The sequence below is a fragment of the Triturus cristatus genome, chromosome 3_2 (genome assembly GCF_964204655.1).
Source record: "Triturus cristatus chromosome 3_2, aTriCri1.1, whole genome shotgun sequence".
In the NCBI taxonomy this organism is placed as follows: Eukaryota; Metazoa; Chordata; class Amphibia; order Caudata; family Salamandridae; genus Triturus; species Triturus cristatus.
In genome coordinates this window covers 832,100,242-832,121,840 of record NC_140584.1, presented here as the reverse complement: position 1 = coordinate 832,121,840, position 21,599 = coordinate 832,100,242, and the positions used below count along the sequence as shown (strand labels likewise).

The 21,599-nt window shown below is 44.6% G+C and overlaps 1 protein-coding gene across 1 annotated transcript in view; it reads right to left on the bottom strand.

Annotated features, from left to right (window-relative positions):
• WDR81 (WD repeat domain 81) overlaps positions 1-21,599 on the bottom strand; it is a 142,085-nt gene that overhangs the window by 9,156 nt on the left and 111,330 nt on the right. The window contains exons 8-9 of the mRNA XM_085649069.1: positions 7,745-8,443; positions 6,553-6,698 (exon numbers count right to left, since the gene is read on the bottom strand). Of these exons, the coding sequence (XP_085505195.1) occupies positions 6,553-6,698; positions 7,745-8,443 (845 nt within the window). The remainder of the gene's footprint in view (positions 1-6,552; positions 6,699-7,744; positions 8,444-21,599) is intronic.

Here is a 21,599-nt window from a genome sequence, read left to right as displayed (position 1 = left end):
AGAGACAGGGAAAGAGTCACTCTTGGGTCTGTGGTCACCACGCGGCGGTCAGCCACGACGCTAAGCTTAGAGGGGGAGAGGACCCCACCAAGTCCTTTGCCATCAGGGTGGCGCTAAAGCGGTGGGCTAGGGAAGAGCCCCGGGTACCAGACAACAGGTCCCCCATCACCTTTACCATCCTGCAGGCTATGCTAGATGTCCTGGGGGGGAGGGGGGGGTCACCCACTCTCCTTATGAGGCGTCCCTCTTTGCTGCTTCCTTTTGCTTAGCATTCTTTGGGGATTTCAGGATCAGCGAGTTAGTGGCCCGGTCCAAATCTGACAGGTATGGGGATGCCCTGGGCATAGCGGACGTACAGTTGATGGACGAGCTCTCGATCCACCTCAGAAGGTCTAAGACAGATCAGAACGGAAAGGGGATAGGGGATAGGGGTGGTGCTACTGCCGCTAGGAGAACCCAAATACTGCCCGGTCGCCAGGGTCCGGGAGTTCGTTTCTCTCCATCCAGATGCACCGGGGTACCTATTGATTCACGCCAACCTCGTCCCCCTAACCATATTCCAGGTAGACAGGGTAATAGTTGCTTGCCTGTCTAAGGCCGGCCTTCTTCGGGATGATAACAAGTATTCTAGCCACTCCTTCCGGATTGGGGCGGCCACCACCGCATCCGCATGGAACCGGCACAGGTCATGAAAGTTGGGCGCTGGAAGTCCACGTGTTATAAGCGATATATCCACCCTTGAGGAGTTCAGCGTTGTGTTAGACTGTGTCTTGCAGTGTTGTGTGCCACTTGTTATGGTTTGGTGGTTGTAGTGCGATCTTTACTGTTTGTAATAAACTTTTGAGTTGAATCGTGTCCTTTGTTTCTTCAGGGTTTCTTCAGTGTGTGGGTCATTGGGCACTCTGCCATCTCCCGGTTGGCCCGTTGGGTATCGATCCGGAACTGGATGCGGCGCTGCTCTCAGACTAAGATTGAGTGGTTGGGTTTCCCAGGGATGAGAGGGTGCAGCCTCATGAACAGACTGGAGCATTCGTTAGCCACGCTGGATGCCCCGCCCAATTTTTTGGTGATTCACTTGGGGGGTAATGACTTGACTGCTTTGGGGAGGACACTGCTCCTGCAGTCCATGAAGACTGACCTGGGGGAACTGAACAAACGCCTGGGACAGTGCGAGCTCTGGTGGTCAGAGATCCTGCAGCGGAGGGTGTGGCAGGGTGCTAAGTCCAGTGAGGCGGTGGAGCGGTCCAGGACGGGTGAACAGCTCCATGCGCAAGTTCACTCAGCAGAGGGGTCTGGGATTTATCAGACACGAAATGATTCAGGAAAGGGTCAAAGGTTACTTTGAGGCGGACGGGGTACACCTTACTCTGGTAGGAATGGACCTGTTCCTGCTAGACTTGGAGGAAGCACTAGCTCACAAGGGTTGCAGGGGATAGACTAAAGCAGTTGGTGGGGGCCCCCAGCGGCGACAGTTGGCCACCTCCGGGGCTGTGGCGGAGTTAATGGGCGATCTGAATGCATAAGGGTACAGAACAGTATCGTTGAACGGCACACGGTGGTGCCAGAGCCGAACCCCAGGAGCCTCATGGGAGGTTCACGAATTCTATGTCGGCGCCCCGTAGTCCTTCGGGCGGTTGGGGGCCTGACCAACCGGGGGCTTGCCTAGCTACGCTACGCCCAGTAGGGCGTGAGAATAATGGACCTAGGGTGGTCAGGTGATCCGGGAAGGGGATTTGCCAATAGGGCAGCACTAAGTGGTTCGCTATGGTGCTGCAAGGCTCATCAGGAGGGCAGGTGATGAGAAGGCTGCCTGTCCTTGGATAACCCACCAGATTACATAATGTTGTATGTAATAAACCTGCAGCAGTTTTTTCCCCAATATATCTTGTGTGGGCATTCTGATTGTGGGGGGGTCTGTTGCCATGATGGTGCTATGCTATATCCTGGGTATGGAGCGGTTGGCTTCCTCTCTGGTCACCTCTAGAACGTAATTTTGGGAGATATGACGCCCATTTCTTGTCTCGTATCCACGGAATTCCGAGAGCTCACATTCCTAAAATATCTGTGCGTCATTCGGTTAATGGAACCCCCTCCAGGCCTGGCAACTGGTGAACTTCCCAGGAGTGTCATCCGCGGCTGTTGACATACTTACGTTTAAGAAGCTAGTACTGAAGGGATGTGAGAGGGAGGGGGTATGTTTTGGGGATAGTTATCGTTACTGACTTTTGATTTCCTGGAATGTTCAAATGCAGAGCGCAGCAACACTCCTATTCCTGCCTTGCATAAGTGACACATGCTGAGTGCTGCCACACTGCTGTTCTGGTTTTTTCCCTGCTATGGAAATGTGAATAAAAAGATTTAAACCATAAAAATGTGTTCACTATAACATATATTGTGCCAAACCTATAAACAAAATTACTATGGTAGATTCATCTAGCACCTGCACCATTCGGGTATACCAAAAGACAGAGTGTCTCATGTTTGTTGACAGGAATAATAGAAGAGTAAGATCGGCTGTATTATTCAAAGTTTTGATTAGAATGTAATACTCAATCCTGTGGGACTTTTAAAAATGCATGATCCCTGTAGTATGACATTGTCTTAAGGTACTTAACAAAAAATGGGGGAGAAAGCTATGTATTCAAAAATAGAAAAACCCAGCCTGAGGAAGAGGTCGTAAATAAGCAATAAATCTCCACCGTGATTGTTTAGGCAAAAAATAGTTTTTTCTAGAGCACCCTGGTGGCATGCTTCATCATTGGGGTTTATCCCAATCCACTGCGGATCGAGGCATGCGACGACCAAACGGTTACGCGGGAGCACTTGAAGATGGAATCTGCGATAAAGACAATGTAGGTGATGGGAGTGGAAACTAAGTGGTGGTGGGTTAAAAATACCTGACTAGTAGGAATCTCGTTTTATTCCTACCTCTAGCCGGTATGTTTAAAATCCAGGGGTTGTGTTTGTAGGAGTAGACTATAATGAGTCTGTTCTCTTCAAAATTAATCAGTCAACATGTTTCGAGCATTTCCCCTATTGGCTCTTCTTCAGGACCTATAGGAAAACCTATTCCTATTAGTACCACTCCTCAAAGTCCTTAAATAGGAACGCAATAGATTGCATGCCATACGCATACTTCGAGCTTACATATGGTAACCTGTAACGTCATTCCGTATCTGTTACAAGAAAAAACAGTGGAGAATTTAAAAACAAACCGCTCATCAGCCACGGCTGACAAACCTTGGATAATATATACAGGAAATAACGTGAAACACCCTGCTGTGAAGGTGCCTAAAAAACCATAAAATACGTGGTCACTCTGTATGTGAGAAAACAAAATTAGCCCACTATCATTGTTTTCACACAGTGGTTGTAAAAATGCCTACACTTAATTGGCGAGGCATCATAAGACAAAACGAACACACAGACCATACTAGTGCGTCATGGTCTTGCCAGGGGGAGGGGGAGCTGTGGTCACCCCTACATGAGGGAGAGAATGAGACACTGAGTTGTCAACATTAGTACCCGGCAATTGGCAGTCGGTATGAATTGGCGTTAAGATAAGATAATGAATGCCTCCAATCGTGGCTATCAGGAGATATGCCACGCAAAACCGCCCTGCTTACTTACTTCATCAAGGCCGTCCTTGGCAGTTCTGCCTATTTGAAATCCCCGGAGAACGCATATTACCAATGTATGTCTTGGGTTTCCATTTTGAACTGACGCATTTCTATCACCCACAAACTCTATACGAGACCACATGGTCCACTGCCTTTGTGTACAGATATAACTCTTTAAAAAGATCCCAAAATTGACCCATTATTGGCCTGTGGCAGGTGGCCATTTTCCAGGTCTCTGAGCAGTCTAGTATTTTATGTGAGAAAGATACGTGTGCGGAAGGAGCCACCACACGTCAGTTCAAATGGAAAACTGAGACATACATCGGTAAGATGCGGTCTCCAGGGATTCGAAATAGGCAGAACGGCCAAGGACGGCCTTGACGAAGTGAGTAAGCAGGGCGGTTTTGCGTGGCATATCTCCTGATAGCCACAATTGGAGGCATTCATTCTCTTATCTTCACGCTAATTCATACCGACCCCCAATGGCCGGATACTAAAGTTGACGACTCGGTGTCTCCTTTTCTCCCTCATGTAGGGTGTGACTACCGGCCCCATCCTTCCAGGCAAGACCATGACACACTAGTACGGCGTTGAAAATGTATGTCATTTGTTGTCTGTGTGTTCGTTTTGTCTTATGATGCCTCGCCAATTAAGTATAGGCATTTTTACAACCACTGTTTGGAAAAAATGATAGTGGGCTAATTTTATTTTCTCACATACAGAGTGATCGTATTTTATGGTTTATTAAGCACCATCACAGCAGGGTGTTTCACATCATTGCCTGTATATATTATCCAAGGTTTGTTAGCTGTGGCTGATGAGCTGTTTGGTTTTGAAACTCTCCACTGTTTTTTCTTGTTACAGATAATGAATGACGTTCCAGGTTACCGTATGTATGATAGGGGAATGCGTGTGGCATGCAATCTTTTGCGTTCCTATTTAAGGACTTTGAGGAGTGGTACCAACAGGAATAGGTTTTCCTATAGGTCCTGAAGAAGAGCCAATAGGGGAAATGCTCAAAACAGGTTGACCAATTAATTTTGAAGGGAACTGACTCATTATAGTCTACTCCTTCAAACACAACCCTTGATTTTAAACATTCGGGCTAGAGGCGGGAATAAAACGAGAGTCCTACTAGTCAGGTATTTTTAACATACCACCACTTAGTTTCCACTCCCCTCACCTACATTGTCTTTATCACAGATTCCATCTTCAAGTGCTCCCGTGTAACATTTTGGTCGTACCATGCCTTGATCCGCAGCGGATCGGGATGAACTCCAATGATGAAGCATGCCACCAAGGGGCAACCGTGGTGGGTGAGGGTTCTCTAGGAAAATCTATTTTTTTCCTAAACAATCACGGTGGAGATTTATTGCTCATTTGCGCACTCTTCCCCAGGCTGGGTTTTTCAATTTTTGAATACATTATCTTATGGTATTCACGTATAGTGCTGGTGCTAGTTGATTCTATCATAGTTAAATATATATTGTGGTCTACACAGATTTAATTTAAGGGTTACAGACAGCATCACTATCAAGGATATGGCTGGTGAACACTATTATTCATGCCACAGGATCTGATCTTGGGTATATTGTACATCGAGTAGATATTTATGGAGGTTTTCAGTTACTTCTAGCCCTGAACAAGTTCGATGGAAATCATTTTCCTTGAACAAAACACATGTCGGCAAGAAGTGTTTTCATGTTTGTGTGGACTTAGGGATATGGAATAATGACGAACAGAAGAAGCAAAAACAATATGAAGAAAAGTTATTGGGACCATTTCATTTGAAAAGTGATCGGAATGATTGGCGAGTCTGTCAGAGTTTTGAAGATAAAGGGAAATGCTGTGCTTGTTGATGGAGGGCATTGGTGGAATCTTGAAAGAATTGTTAAGGTGAGGCCGTGTCTAGACCGTGATGGTCAGTGCTCCAGCTAGGCCCAGCACCCTTTCATGGCCTTTGTCGTCTGCAGTGCCTCATGTTCTCAGAGCATGCAGCTTCCAATTAACCTTACTATATCCCACTCCCCCACAATAATTTTTAACATTGCATGAGCCTCAATGCCTCCAGCCTCGCCTGTCCCCAGGTCTACCTTTCACCAAATGACCATCGGTGCTTCCAGCCCCTAATGACCAAACCTGCCTCGGGTTCTAGTGCTTCCAACACCTCTTTCCACCAAATGACCATTATTCACACCAATCACTAGGACTCTCACTGGCACTTGGTCCCTGGGCATTCACGCAGGCTCAGTTTTCAGACCCCCAAAATGACAGTCAATGATTGCGATATATTCCCTTGCTCCTATCAATTACCATCACAGCCTACAGGCCCTATAATTCTCACTGCCAGCAGTCCATATACACTCTGGTTCCTGCCTGGTCTGTTGTCTTGGCCCATCACCTTCAGTCCAACACACATTATGAACCTCTAAGCTTCTTAGTTCCATCATCCTAGACTCCTACTCATCTAGAAAGGAGCCCTGTAGTCCTAACACTTCTCTATCGGCTCCCATCATCTCAGTCCACCGTAGGTCAAGCTGCTATTATACATTTTTTTAAATTACGATTCTGGCCTCAAATAAAAGGATACAACTCAAATCATCACAGTGCTTAAAAGTGTTTGATAATGCCGAGCGGACACATTATCTATATAATGTACAACTATGATAACTAAACTTAAGTTGAGCACCCGATTCAGGAGTGTGGTATTCCACACCCTGGGGCGGGAAGTCAAAAAGTTCACCTGCCAAGAGTAAGGCAGTGAACAGTAGGTGTGTCGAGAAGGCACTGACCTGGGGAATAAAAGGCAACATTGTAGTTGGACGGCAGAGCTGGTAGTACGTCCACCTGACCTGCTGCACATTCATAATCATCACAGTGACAGTAAGGTAAGACAAAGTCCACTCGAGGTGACCGAGTGAGGCGTCCCTACCTGAAGCCCTGGCTTTCTGCAGTCTATAAAACGAATGACCGAGTCTGAGCCTGCCACGGCCATGCTACAGTGCGGAGGTGGCATGGTGGCCACAGCTGTGATGGGGTGACGACTGTCCACGGCTTCATCTGTGCGCAGAGTTTTACCTTTCAGAAAGAAAAGAGAAACACAAATGACACAGAACTGACGACAGGCGACGTGAAAGATGAAACCTGGTTTATCCATCACCACCTGGTGGGAGTGACCATGGTGGGCTAGTAAATCGCATAGACAGAAGTTACCAGCGCATAGTGAAGAAAGAGGAAACTTGATTAGGATCAAAGACAAGAAGTGAAGCCATAGAAAGAGAGGGCTGACCAGAGAACGAGGTCATCAACAGGGTTCAAGCCAATGAAGAAAAAAGCTGAGGCACATAACAAATACTAAGAGGCCATGGAGAGGGCGTGGGGTGAGTGAAGAGGAAGTCCACGGGGCTGTGTTAAAGGTCACTGGTTGGTTGTGGAACGGTGCAGAAGCATGGGGGTATGCCAGGCCAATGAAGTGACATCCAGCGTAAAAGTGTAGTAAAGAAGTTGGAGGTGCTCATCACAGTCAGCGGTCACAGAGGCGGAAAGGGATATGGATATCAAAGAAAGATAAGCAGATATACAGAGAAGTGTACTGAAAAGAAATGAATAAAGGTAACGCAGGAGTCGAGTAGTCTCACATCTGTCCACTAGATGGTGGCACAATTCAATTTTTTACACCAAAGTCTGCAATAGCAATAACAGTGATGGTGCCTTAGGAAATTAGCAAGTAGAGGTTATTAAAAAAAAATCTATTTAGTTCTTTACTTAAGAGCTTTGTAAAGCGCGTATTGGCACTTTCAATAAGTGGTTTACGACAACTTTTGGTAGAAAGACCTCTCTCCCTCCTAAGGTCCTAGAGGGATCCAATATACAGTTTCATGCTTCCCCGGAACCAATGAGAATCCCAATGCAATTCAGTGCACTGTGCCTCTGTCAACTATTCTGTGAAAAGAATAATCACTATTTGTGTGGATTATTCCTACTGTCAACCCTCCCCCCTCCCCCGGGTATGCATACCAATACCTGGACACATGGCCCACGGAGTGCAATATCCCATCTCCCCCATCTTTTTCTGTGCAAATTCCTTTTAATGATCAGGTGTGAACATGCGTTCCCTCTCTTACCTGTCCCTTGGTCCCAGGTGTGCACCACTCCATCGCAGCTTACCACCTGCTGAACGGCTTCCAGCTGCCCCACGAAAAAGACGGACTTCTTGTGCTCGGCGTAGGTGTGCCGCGGCTCCATCTCACTTGTGCCGTCTCCATAGTTGTACAGGGGCCAGAGACGGACAGTCCTGTCCTTGCTGCCACTCAGGAAGAAGTCTTCCCCGCCCAGAGGAGCGACGCACTTGATGGCCCCGGAGTGACCCAGGAAGCTCTGTAACTTGATCTGGTGGAAGCAGAAGTGGGACTCTTGCTGGCTGACCCCAATCTCGTACTGCCAGTACGCCAGCCAGTTGCCACACAGCATGTGCGCCCCGCGGGGAAGGTCCTGCTTCAGGGTGTTCTCATCACTGGCAGAGAAATGGGGGCTAAAGTCATCCGCTTCAGGCCGGCGAGTCTTGGTACCCGGAGGCGGCACATCTTTGGGTACCTGGATCCTGTTGCCCACGAGGACACTACCGAACGTGCCCGACTGTCTCTCGTCTTCAAGGCCCAGTGTAGGGAGGCTACTTTTCACCTCTTGGCCCAGCACACCAGACTGCAGCATCTGGTCTTGTTTAATCGTGTCCCTGCTCTGTGGACAAACAGTGCCCTCATACATGTCAGACAAACGCTTCACCAATTCATGGTTTGGAACAATTCGCCTGATGCCCAGCTCGCCTGTAAAGTGATAAAACATAGAAAACACTTAATCTTATTTTTAATTTTGGTTTTGTAACTATTAGCTTGTATACAATACATTACATTACTTGCGCATTCCTGCCACCTGGTGGCTGAATCCAGAACGTATTTTGAAACAACTTGTGGGCTACAACAGAGGAAATGTGTGTAATCAGAAGAGGATCACGTTGACAGGAGCCACACACGCGTAAAGGCACCCTTGAGTTATTTTGTAGAGCAGTCACATATGCAGACCAATTTAATCCGAGTGCCATCTGTTGCTTGAGGAAAGGCTCGATGGGACACAGATTAAGGCCTACCAGATACAAATCTGCAAAAGTAGTATTACAAATAAGTAAGCTCCATGCAGCATAACATTCCCACGGTTTGCATTTATAACAAGTAATACCATACCTAAGGCAGATTATAGGTAAGGGTGCCCACGGGAAAAGCTATATGACACACACTTCGCCATGGCATCCATTACATTTCAAGCTATAGCGTTCTGCAAAGGTGCTCGTAGAAATCAATGGTGTAGCTCTGCAGTTTTTGACTCGATGAATATTGCCAAAGTGCGAAGCATTTACTGCCTTTCCATATATATGGAAAATGTGCTACTGTACAAGGTAGGCATTTCGGCTAAGAAGTAGAAGTACCAGAAGCATTCCACAATCCCCGACGCTGGAATGATTTCAAGTCCATATTCAGCTGTCTACAAGCTAAAAACAAGTGGCTGTATTGATGCAAGACCTAGTCGAATAAAAAGTGTACTCAAGCAGCATTCTGCTGATAACTGTGGGTGAGGAAAGACCATCAGCAGAACAATGAACGTAGCAGAAAAAACAGAAATAACTTTAGGCAGAAAAGATGGCCGAGGCACTGCGAGTGGTTCATACATATAGAATACTTGGAAATAACGTACTGTGAGAGTCACACCAGCTGCAATCTAGGAGTCTGAGCAAGTAAGTAAATAAGCATCCATGTTTGCAGCAGCTTCTTGGATGAGTGCATTAACACTTGCATCAGGTCGAGAATCAGTACTGACAGGCAGGTATGTGAGCAATGAAGTCCCTGCAAGTAGATTCTTCCTCGGTTCCCCAAACCCATGTCCTCCAGTAGCCCTCTACTCTCCCACCCTTCTGAAACGTGCTGCCCTGCTACCCCCACTGCAATGTAGAGCCATCCCTTGTAAAGCGTTCCACTTCTAAGTAGCTAGATTGGAGCTGTAGACATCAAATACATGCCAAATGCAAATTTCGCTTATCAATCAATGAAAGGACTCGCCTCGAAGGTCCTTGTATGGAAGACTGGATATGAAGAGTCTACAGGTCATATAGGAAATCTGCCTTTTCTGCGTGGTCACTCTGGATTTTTTCTCCTTTGCTGGCCACTATATTTGAACGGGCTGTAGATTTATGTGTACTTTACCTCTGCTAGCCAGTGATAAAGTGCTAGTGCTCCTCTTAAATGGCATATTTAACTTACCTATGAAGGTCCCTAGTACATTGTGCAAAGCGTACTCATGTCATTAGCAGACTGCAGCACCCATTGTGCCACCCACTAACTACATTGACAGTGCTAAACAGGACTGCAGACTTACCATTTGTAGCCTGACTGTTGCACTTTTAACCTGCAAATTTAACCTGTCAAAATCACACATCTTAACTTTCGTTAAAATATTTATGTCACACCTAAGTAGGCCTTATTGCCCATAGGGCAAGGTGCATGTTATTTAAAAGTAGGGCATCTAAAAGTTTAATGTTACACATGTCCTTACAGTATAAAATGCTCCAAAAGCTATTTTCACTTGAGCAAGGATGTCTCTTCCATAGGAAAACATTGGGATGCAATAATAAATACTAATACTGGTGAAGTTGAATTTTTATTTAATATCAAGGAAACATAGCTTTTAGAAAATTACCTTTTTTCTGCCTGAAGTTTGTGGAGACGAATCTGCATTTTGCTCTTCTATTTTTGCCACCTAGTAATTAGCATTTGAATAGGTGTGAATGGATATAAAATGCCTCCAAGGAGCAAATAATAGGCTGACCTTAATGTGCAGAAATGACCCCTCTGAACCTGAGAGAATATGCTGGGTGGGGGTTGGAGCATCCTTTTTGATATTAAAGTGTCAAATCCTGCTTGAATGTGAAATTCTGCTTGACAGTTATGCTGGGGTATTCATATAACACTTGGGGCACACTTCAAAGAAGCCTCCGATGTCACAGGCAAACATTCGCTGACACCTGGGCAGGTCCCTTCTTTTGTCCCCCTAACCAGGCAGTCCCCAATCACAGTAGGCCTCTTGTAGACATTAGTGTCAAAGCCTGCTTGGCAGGTTCGCTGGCTTTGCATATAACCTTTTGTGCACAGTTCAAAGGAGAGAAAGAGAATGGCAAAACAATTCTTGTTGAAAACCCTACTTTTTCTTCTTTTACACTTTTGTTTATTGGGGGTAACGTAGCTGCTTCAAACCGGATTTTTACGCTGCATGTGGGAGGATATCAGGATTACTACAGTACATTTGCTGCACACACCTACAGCCTTCAGAGACCAAGTTTAGTGTGGCCGAAGACTTTTGTCATCTTGAAAATGCCCAAAGTGGGTAGGGTTAGCCCCGGGAACCTTTACCTCATTCGTTATGGTATCTCAAGGGGTCATTCCCACCCACTAACCCATGCCAGGCCTACATGTGGCATATCTAGGCACCCACTTAAGAACATTTCTGGACCTGTGGAAGATCAGAAGAGGACTGAACCTGTTGTCCTAGACCGGAGGAGAGCCTAGAGGACTGAACCTGCTCTCCCTCTTGTACTAAGCACAGAGAACTGAACTCCAAGGGTCTTAAGGCTGACCACCTGTTAAAGCTATAAGGACACAACAAGCTACAAGAGTCCTTTTCCTTCAACTGCTCAGCTGACCAGCCTGAGTCCTACTGTTTGACCTCTGCCTGATAGCCTGTATGTCTCCAAGTGCCTCCCCTAAGGTTCTGTGGGGGGTTGGGGTGGGAGGGTTAGAAACGTACTTCTGTATGGGATAGGGATTTAAAGGACTAAGTCAGAAGGTAAAATCTTTTGCCCTGGACGAACCTGGTTTGTGCATCCGATTTGTGCACCACTGCGGTCAGTATCAAATTGTGCCTTGGTCCTGACCTACCGTGACCTGTGACTATCATTGGGACTTTGTGCTTCTTGGCACCATTTCTAATTAAAATGTTAAACATTCATAACTCCAGTTTTCCATATTGGACTTTTGTCATTTTGTTTTTTAATTTTGACTCTATTTTTCGAGAATTCATTTTTGGATTGTTATTGTTTTGCATTACAACTTCAATACTGTTTTAGTACTGCATAAATACTTTACACATTGTCTCCAAGTTAAGCCTGTCTGCTGTGTGGCATAGCTACCAGGGAGTTGACCTCAGTTTTATGCGCGGTCTTTAGTGGTTCACCCTTTCAAGGACTGTGATTATTACTTGCGATGGGTAATTACCCCCTTCGACTAATAACACAGTTTCTTAAACCATGGTTTCCGGTTCTTTCTGTGGTGGAGTACCACATCATCTAAGAGTATTGTTTCACAAATGGTTGTTTAGTTCCCTATCAGGTATCCTTCTAAAATTGCAACTTCAATTGTCTGCAGTTTGTCTTCTCCTGAATTAGCCTACCTTCAAAACTGTACAACTACAATAGGCCCAGTTAAAAACCTCTGACTTTCATCCAAGATGTGATGAAAGCGAGCCCTGACCGGTGTGAATATTTACTACACAGTCATGGTGTTGTCCATTTGAACCAGTGCAGCTTTGCTTTTCACATAAGGTCTGAAGGAGCAAAGAAGTAGAGGCACTTCTCAGAGTTCAAACTGATTTATGTTGAGACTTCTTTCTCCATATTTTGCTTATGCTGCATCTCAAAGGCCTGCATGTGAAACCATTGGGTATGAAGTGTCCGTTACTATTGTTCTACCTGATCCATGGTTTGTGAAAGGGTTATATTTGGCCAAGTTACATGAATGTCGCCAGTGAAGTGATTTTGGCACTTATCACCTCATCCACCCAGTAAACCAGAGCCTGTGTTTCCTAGCCATAAAGGTGATCCTGCAAAGGTCTCATGACCTCTTCCGGAAAACGGTCCTTCCTAACTTCTTAACAATTGGTTGAAAATTGTCGCTCTCTAAAAGGAACGAGTGTTACTTTATATTTTGTTTAGGAGCTTCCTAAATGAGTTTCTGTGCCCTAAGTCTTGCTAACACTGTCATCATCAAGTCCTCCCAGTTCCTACTTTTTTTCCTAAAATGCAAGGGAAGAACACGGTGCATGATCTACAGGGATGGCTCAGAAGGAGAAGCTCAGTGGCGGTATCTGAGCTTATTCAGCCAACCTGCTCTTTCTACTTTCCAAATAGTATGGAAGGCATTTTTCTATCCCACAAATGCTGGTAGGTGGGAACAGCATATGCCAGAGCAGCTCACATTCTAATAGCACACATCTTCCATGCTGATAGGTGTAGCTTTCTTAGATGTACTCAGTGAGTATTACTTGAAACAATAATACGCGCAGTGGTCCGAATTGCAATGTCACTGGAATGCTACCAATACAGTATTAACTCCAGTAGAATGAAAATGAAATCTCAGACAAACCTTCACTCCAAATTTCAAAAATGCTAAACAAATTATAAGCTGTAATGTTTTGCTTTTTCACTGTACTTGTTTAGCGTATTTGTGACAATTAGCTGGTTAGGGGTTTGTTCAGCTGAGAAGGCAACGTGTTTAGGTTGAGAACCAGGAAGAGTTATTTCCTAACAAACAAACGTGTGTTGAGTCTTCTGACATAAAAAGATAAACAGTCCACAGGACAATATTTTTCCTTACGAAGATAAAATGATTATCTTTGGATTGAAGGGCCTGAATTTTACCTCTAACAAACATAATAGTTACCAAAGTTATGTTTTCCAAGTTAACAAATGTCACAAGACGCCATAGGCTCAGACAGTTTCTGCATGAGAGAGGCCAGGATACAATTCAGTTCCTACAAAGGAGCCAGCTCTCTTGTGGGAGGATAAAGATGAAATTGTCCAAGAAAATTATGCCTCGGTCTCACTAACCAGATAAAATGTGCCATTCAGGCAATTCAAGTAAGTTGCATTCGCTGAATAATCTGAATTGCAGAAGCCTGTCACGATGTGCGTTGTTAATAAAAGGGATCATTCACAGCAAATTTGTGAAGGTTAAAGTGCTCCTCTTCTGTAAGAAAAGAAATGGTGCAAAGTCCAAGCTAACCTACCGGGCCTTAAGCGCTCCATTCCACACAAGCGAGCAGCACAACCAGAGCCACCCAGCATAACTACCCCACAAAGGAAGCAAATGTAGCTTCAAATTCATCCAAAATTCAGACAACCTTATCCAGGGCACTCAAAACTTCATTCCCTGGACATGTACGACACCATGAATCTCTTCTGGATCACGAATTAGACAAGATCTTAATATTGAAATGGACTTCCTTCAAAATGCTGCCACATTCCTCCTCCAAAGCTAACAGATTTCACGAGGACCGCCTCTCATTCATAATCATGACCGGCACGTATCACTGCTCAGCGTAACTAATACCTCCCTTACAGAAGGCATCATATGTAAAACACTCAAAACTGGACAAATCCTTCTGCTATTGAAAAGAAAATAATCTTGATTTCAGTGACCTAATAAACTATCGACCGATCATATCTTCCAGTAAAGATGATCTTGCACACTGCCATCCAATTACCCAAAATATCACAGACTGCCACCAAAAGCCAACATCATCTCAAAAACATGCTGTAACTAACATAAGGCAGTAAAACACCACACAACCTTAAAACTCACCACCTAAGGGCATCAACAAAACATACAAACCTATTACATCGCCAGACTGGAATTAAGAAGTGGAAAAAAAGAAAAAACAAAAACAAGCCTTTACATATTATACACAGATTTTAAAACATAGGTATCTCACCCCTCAACTTCTTTATGTCCACAAGGAGCTGAAAACTCATCTTTTCAAGATATGTGTCATTCAACATTGAACAAGAATCCCCATGGCACATTAGCCTGATTGCAAGAGAAATCGCTTCCCAGAGCATATGATCCTGATCCTAATGCTTTCTAGATATGCGTGCACTTGCTTTCATATTGCCTCCTAGTGGATTATTTCCTAGAAGTACAAACTGCACGTAGGTTTGTATTTTCTGCAACCATGATTTCAATATCAGCAAAGAGAGGTAGGAGTGAATAATCACCTCTTCCCTTGCTGGACTAGTCATGAGGCAAATTTCAGGCAAGAGAAGGGCTCTGTGGAAAAACAATCTATTTGTGGAAAAACTAAGTTCTTGAAAACCGCCACAAGCACATCAGCACTAGAAGACTGAACTCATACTAGTGTGGAGCACCGGAGTCTATTTAGAGTGTCGGCTTTCATATTCGTCTTCCCCTATAAAGGGAACACAACTAGAACAAAAATAGTCTTAGGACCAGTCCCAGATTTATATTGGTAGGTTTATGTGACCCACTTCCACCCTGGAAGCATGATTTGAGGCCTAAGAAGATGCAGGTCGAGGGCTGTTCGAACAGTTGTGGGTCACATGCTTGATAATGCACTCCACAGCTGAACTGGTGCGGATTCATGGTCATTGTGATTTCAGGGACCTCCAGAGGTCAATGGCAAGACACAAGTTTACATTGATCACTTGGGTACAGAAGGTTCCTAGAGCAAATTAGAGACCATCTTGCATGTCAACTTTGACTGAGAAGTCAACTACCTAATAAAAGGGAGAGGATCTCCTCTACAAACGTTTTGAAACCTTTCTAAAAAGTCTTGGAAAGTTCTACTTGATGGAATGAACTACAGCTCCCACAGTGCACTTGGTTGCGATTCTTAAAAGATGGAATGGCGAATATATAATATTCTGAAAACAACAATGCCAAGAAGCCCTGAGGGTCTGCTTACCTTGCAGTTTTCAAGACTCGAAGGGCAGGCGAAAGATTATTTTCACCCGCAGTACCGCTCCTACAACTCCTTTTTAGGTCTCACCTGAGCCAGCGCTTTAGCGCTGCTCTCGCGAGAGCTTTTGTAAAAGGGGGATTTGGAAGTGCAAACCAGTGCTTTCAGGCCGCCAACTACAGTGCATGTGCGCTGGGCGCGCGCACCATTTGGCAGCCTGCCTGATAACTTTCGCGGCCGCTTTGATGTTCTCAGTGAGCCGCGCGGCCACTGAGAACATCAAAGCGGCCGCGAAAGTGCACACCATTTGCCAGCCTGTGCCTCTGACCATGAATGACACTCATGCACATCTCTCTGGGTAAAGAGCATGCATCAACTCACACTCATCTGGAGGGTGTCAACTTCAATGTTTCTCTTCTCATCTTCCACGAAATCAAAATGCCTGCCACTGTTTAATAGACTCTACTACACTGAAAATATCCCTCACCATTAATAAATATCCTATCTTCATTGATTCATTTGCCCCCCCCTCCAAAACCAGTCAATCTCACTCTCCTTGGAGACTCGAAGGTTGAGAGGACGGGTACAGCTAAGTTATATACAACCGCCCCATCCTCGCCATGCAGAGTTTTGAAATCTTATCAGGCATTGCAGCTTCCGATAAACTTTTTTTTAATTGTCCCTGCCCTTTCCGCCTCCTTCCTCCAGGCCTCATGAATGAGCTTTCTCCTGTGTTGTCACTGTGCAGATAGGGAGCACAAGGCCGCAGCGCCTTTACTTTCAGTTCAGCCCTGCCACACCTTTTCCCAAAATCGGACCCCTGGCTTAATTGTTCTATGGGCTGGGGCAGGGCTCTGTGCCAGTGTCACACCCGAGCAGGGCAGCCTGCGACCCGCCTACTTCCCGGCACATTTTTTTCACCACGTTTTTTTTTGTTATATAGAGTGAACCGGACCCAGGTGCCTTGGAGCCCTTTTACATGAACACCAAATTACATTACACAAGAACAAGGCCAGATTAATGTTTTACTTTTAGGCACTGGGAGATTAAAGTCATTTGCCGAGAATCACACAATAGTGAACAGACGCCGGGACGCGAAGCTGTCTCCCCAATTTCACAATCGTTATACCTGACTATTAAACTGCATCTCCTCTCTAACCCCTTCACCTCAGGCACCCGTTAGCGGGTATGCCAGAACTTGAAGCATTCTCAAGATAGATAGATGCAGGGGCTGAATTCCTCTACGTATGGCTAAAATCTGGGCATGCATTTTTATTAAATGAACACTATTCAACCGATCTCTATAGGTCTGCAGGGCAACATGAACTTAGCAAAGTGAAGTGTCATCAATTTAAAGAGATACATCCTCGAATTCGAGTCTCGGCTTCGGCTCAACAGTTTGATTCTAGGCATATCACTTAATCTCTCTGTGCCTGAAAACAAACAAAAAAAGCATTTGCAATGCAATAGGTCTCGCATTTACACGAGTTTAAGCTATTGGCATTGTAAATGACAATGCCTTTTATTTATGTTAAAAAAACAAAAATAAAAGGCATTGTCATTTGCAATGTCAATAGCTCAAACTCGCGTAAATGCAAGACCTATTGCATTGCAAATGCTTGTTCCTTGTGGTTTTGAAGCAGTGCCCTGCTCCTGTGACCCTTCAGAATCTCCTTTCCTCCTGAGCTCCTATTGCAAATCCTTGCTACAGATTCCTTTTCTCCATCTTCTTGCCTCCGCTGCTTGTGTTCCCTGCCATTAGGCTTCTTGCTGCCTATTCCTGGGCTCAGACTGCTTCTCCATGCCTGCTATAATCCAACTAATGCCAGCTTCCATTCAGGAAACTGCCCAGCCAATGCTTTTTGTTGTATTTTGTGCCAACACCAAGATTTGCCAATCTCCAAGTTCACTAGTTTCAGACCCAGTGGATGAACCCCACAGGGAACCTTTAAAGGGACCGAATTCAGATTTGGTGTTGATAGGTTAATAATATTGTCAACTTGGAGGGAGAGGAGTCAGAAGGTCAACTATTCGTACAGTGGATCAACAACCGCAATCCTCATTTGAAATGTTTGGCTACCCTGAACCGACACGCCACCTACACAGCGGATAGATATAGGTGTTCCAAAAACATACAGATTCAAATTCATTACTATAACACCCCAAAGTACAAAGAGACAGTCTACCCTTCGGTGAGTATTTGAGCAAGAGAACAAACTACTTCATGCTGAACAATATACAATTATCAGGCAGAAGCACTGACCAAAAATGCTCAACAAGATTTTGTAGCATGCCAGGAAATGCTTATGTGAGTACCATCTCCCCAATTTGAAAATCATCTGGAATAGACTGTGCATAAACATTAGAAATACCTGAACATATGCATCAGAAGCCTCTTGAGAACCCATGCTTGCTTTCAAGTGAGAAGTGTAACGGACGTGCTGGAGAAAACCAGACCCATAGCAGTCTGGTCAATAAAACAAGGAATACTTTGAGATCCAGCCGGAAAAACAAGACACTGTCTATGCGGTATCTGTAGCAGTTGTGGCCTCCCCAAAAGCACCAAAGATCTAGATCTGGGATTGGGAATTACAAACACACGCAAACTGCAACAGTGAGCATGCCATTTACTTAAATCAATGCCCTCGCAACTGAAACCTTATATGGGTAACAAAAAAAGTCAAAATACGTATTTTAGCACAGTGAAGCAATATCCAAGGCAAACGTAGCACTAGAAATATGGTAACACACAGCATTTGGCAAGGTCACTTAGAAAAAGACATACATGGAATACAACAGAAAAGGTCCACCCAACCCCAAAGCCCCAGTATAAGTAAAGGTTCTGTTTCAGAAGAAACAGCAATCGATTTAGATATTACATACGATCATCACGGTCTGAACGACAAGATCTCTTCGCAACAAGTCTGAAGCGGAGAAACCATAAGCCTTACGTTCTAGAACATCTACCCTCTCAAACACACACATATATATATAGACATATGTGATCAAGCTCGTGTGAGGTGAGCGAAAAGCGTCATGGCAGGCACTTTGCCTGGTTAATTTGTGGATAATATGCTGGAATAAACTTCACTGCGTTTGCATATTTCAACGTTGCTGTCATTATTCGGAGCGTAACGAGGTCCGTGCCTGGGTTTTCCTGCTGAAAGGGTGCCAGGCCTTGGAGTTTGTTATATATAGGGCTCGGAAGTGTGCCAGTTGTTTTTCTTTGAAGAAGTCTTTCAAGTCATGAGGTATGGTGACTTCTCCTCTTGCTTGTATTGTGCATGGTCAACCACTCTATTATTAGACGGTTTTCCGTTTGGTGGGTGAAAAGCTAAGGCAGCGTTGTGATAGGTCAGGGGATTCTGGCAGGCTGTGTGCTTCCTGCAGCGTGCAGACAGGAGGATTGACGAAGAAGAGCCAGTGGCAGGCAGCATAAAAGGTAAGTGCTATTTAAAAAAAAAAAAATTCCCACCCCCTCCATCCGTCCACCCTTCCCTCTGTCTCACCACCCCTGTTATAGTAGCCGCTACTGAGAGGAGGGCTAAATCAAAGTGTACTTGAGACTCTATCCTCTTTCGTCCTGTTTGTTACAGGAATGTCTATTGAAAACAGAGTTGTCCCTTTGCAGGTTGTGCATGTTCCTGAGGGGGCATGGTGAGAATTCTTCCTATATCAGGATGGATAATTAAGAGTTTCTGTCTAGAATCTAGTTGCTGATGTAAATTTCTCAAGTACTGGTTGTACATTCTGTGGAGCATGCGCAACTGTTTGCGTTTTGGGCTCTGACCTTAGTTTTTCTCCCACAGGTTTCGGTGCGGATTAGTTCAGATCTGAAGCTTTGGATTTGGATGTGGAGTCCGATCGTGTTTTTTGGATCTGAGAGTTTCGGTTCCAAAGATGTGGCTGCTCCTACTTGAGATTGTTTCAGTGCCGAAACTGTGGATTCTGAGGTGGACTGTTTAGGACCGAGGAGTTTATGCTGTTTTTTTCAGACCTGAGCCGAGGCCAGACTTTCCGGAATCAGCCGGTCTGTGCTTACCATGGCTGGAAGGCAGTGGAGGCCCAACAGCAGACTTTTGTAATGCTTGTTGTTTGGGTTGAACTGGATGTGGCAATTTACTCACGATTTGTTGCCCTGATGTGAGGGTATCTTGTTCTGCTTCTGAGTTGGGGCTCAGCTTTGGAGAGAAATTACCCTCATCTGCAGCCGATGGATGTGCCTTCCTTTCCGTTTCCTCTGAACCGAAAATGTCGTGTTTCGACGGTGCTGCGTCGATACATTTGCAGTCTTCTGGCTCTACGATCTTGTAGAGTTTTCTTTTACCTGAATGATCTGCGGGCCTCACAGATTTGTTCCTGACGATAGAGAGATAGGCAGGAATTACACACCTTGTGTAAGTCTGTATGCGGAAATTTAGAATGACAGGAAGGACAAAATCTAATCTTTTGGTTGTTTTGTAAGAAACACGTATGAGAGAATTTCCGCCTCGAAGGGCGCAATGGAATCGTGTTCCCCCAGACGAATTTGACGTTAATATAGTTTAGTATAAGTAGAGATTGATTTTCGATCGAAATCAATACCGACAATGTTAGAAAAGGATCCCAATAATGGTGTCGACCAGAGCAGAGGAACACACGACTGAACCCAACAACGGAAAAAATCTAACAATGGAGTTGACTATCATGCGCAATACTAGCAAGAGGAGTCGCCGCTATACCTTGTGAATCGAAAGACTTTTTTGAAGAAAAACAACTTGCACACTTCTGAGCCCAACACTAGACAGTGGACTTATGCTAAGCATGGGTATCTACAGCCACACAAGTCATCAAATACAAAAATATATAAAAAAAATATATATATACACATACATATATTATCTACTGGCGGTCGCCAGTAGATAGTTATAGTTAGGACCGTGTTTCCATAGGAAATCTGAAAATTCTATTTTGAATAACTTTGGCGCCGGATGACGAATCCTCGCGAAATTTTCAAAACTAATGGGGCGCTCCGCTCAGCTCCTACCCTGAAAGTCTCGGGGTGATTCGTCAAGCGGGGGCTGAGAAAAAAGGGGGGTCCCAAAACGCGTTTTCCCCATGCATTTTCCCATAGGACCTTTAGTCGAAGGTACAGCCCGAACGGCTGAACAGAATTACTTGAAATTTGGCAGAGAGGTAGTCCTCAGGTCAGGGATGTGCCTTTTGCATATATGGTGTCAATCTGTTCAGTAGTTCCTGAGAAAATTGAGGTTAAAGCACATAATTATCTATAATTATCTATAGCGGCACACCGTGCGCGCAACATAATGTGCGCGAGCGTAATTCTGATTGGTGGTTACATGTCAGTCAACGTTCAAATCGGTCGAAATCAGGAAGTGTCGGCCGCCATTTTGTTTGTTGTGGGTGCGAGAGTGAAAAATAGACGTGGCAAACGTGAAAAGGGGGCAGGGAAGAGAGTTCCTGACCCCCTAGCCTTTGTCAGGGGGTCCCTTAAATCGCGGGGTGCGCGCACGGTGAAAAACCTTAAAAAAAAAACCCCAAAAAACCCCATAACTTATTTAAAAAACCGTACAAATTCACTTAAAAAACCATAGGTTTCACACACGTTATAGTTAGGTGGACATTTCACTCGTAAAAAACCAATGAAATTCCCCCGTTATAGTTAGTTAAGATAACTATAACTCGCGCGACCGCCACTCTATCAAAAGGATGATGTCATCAGTGATGTCATTAGTGATGCCACTGACCATGTCATGAGTGATGTAATATGTGATCTCATGAGCAGTGGATTGCGGGCACGCGAGTTATAGTTATCTGAACCAACTATAACAGTGGAATTGCATCGGTTTTTTACGAGTGAAATGTCCACCCAACTATAACATGTGTGAAACCTATGGTTTTTTAAGTGAATTTGCAAGGTTTTTTAAATGCTAAATCCGAACTATAACGTGTGTGAAACCTATGGTTTTTTAAGTGAATATATATATATATATATATATATATATATATACACACACACACACACACACACACACATATATGCACATACATACACATATACACATAGAGTATTATAACACAGACCCTAGGAATGGCCTTCTGCATCTCCTGTATACGATGCTCTATTATGAGGCTGTTGGTAACAAAAATAAAGACCCCGGCTATGTGAAAGTAACCTTTACACTA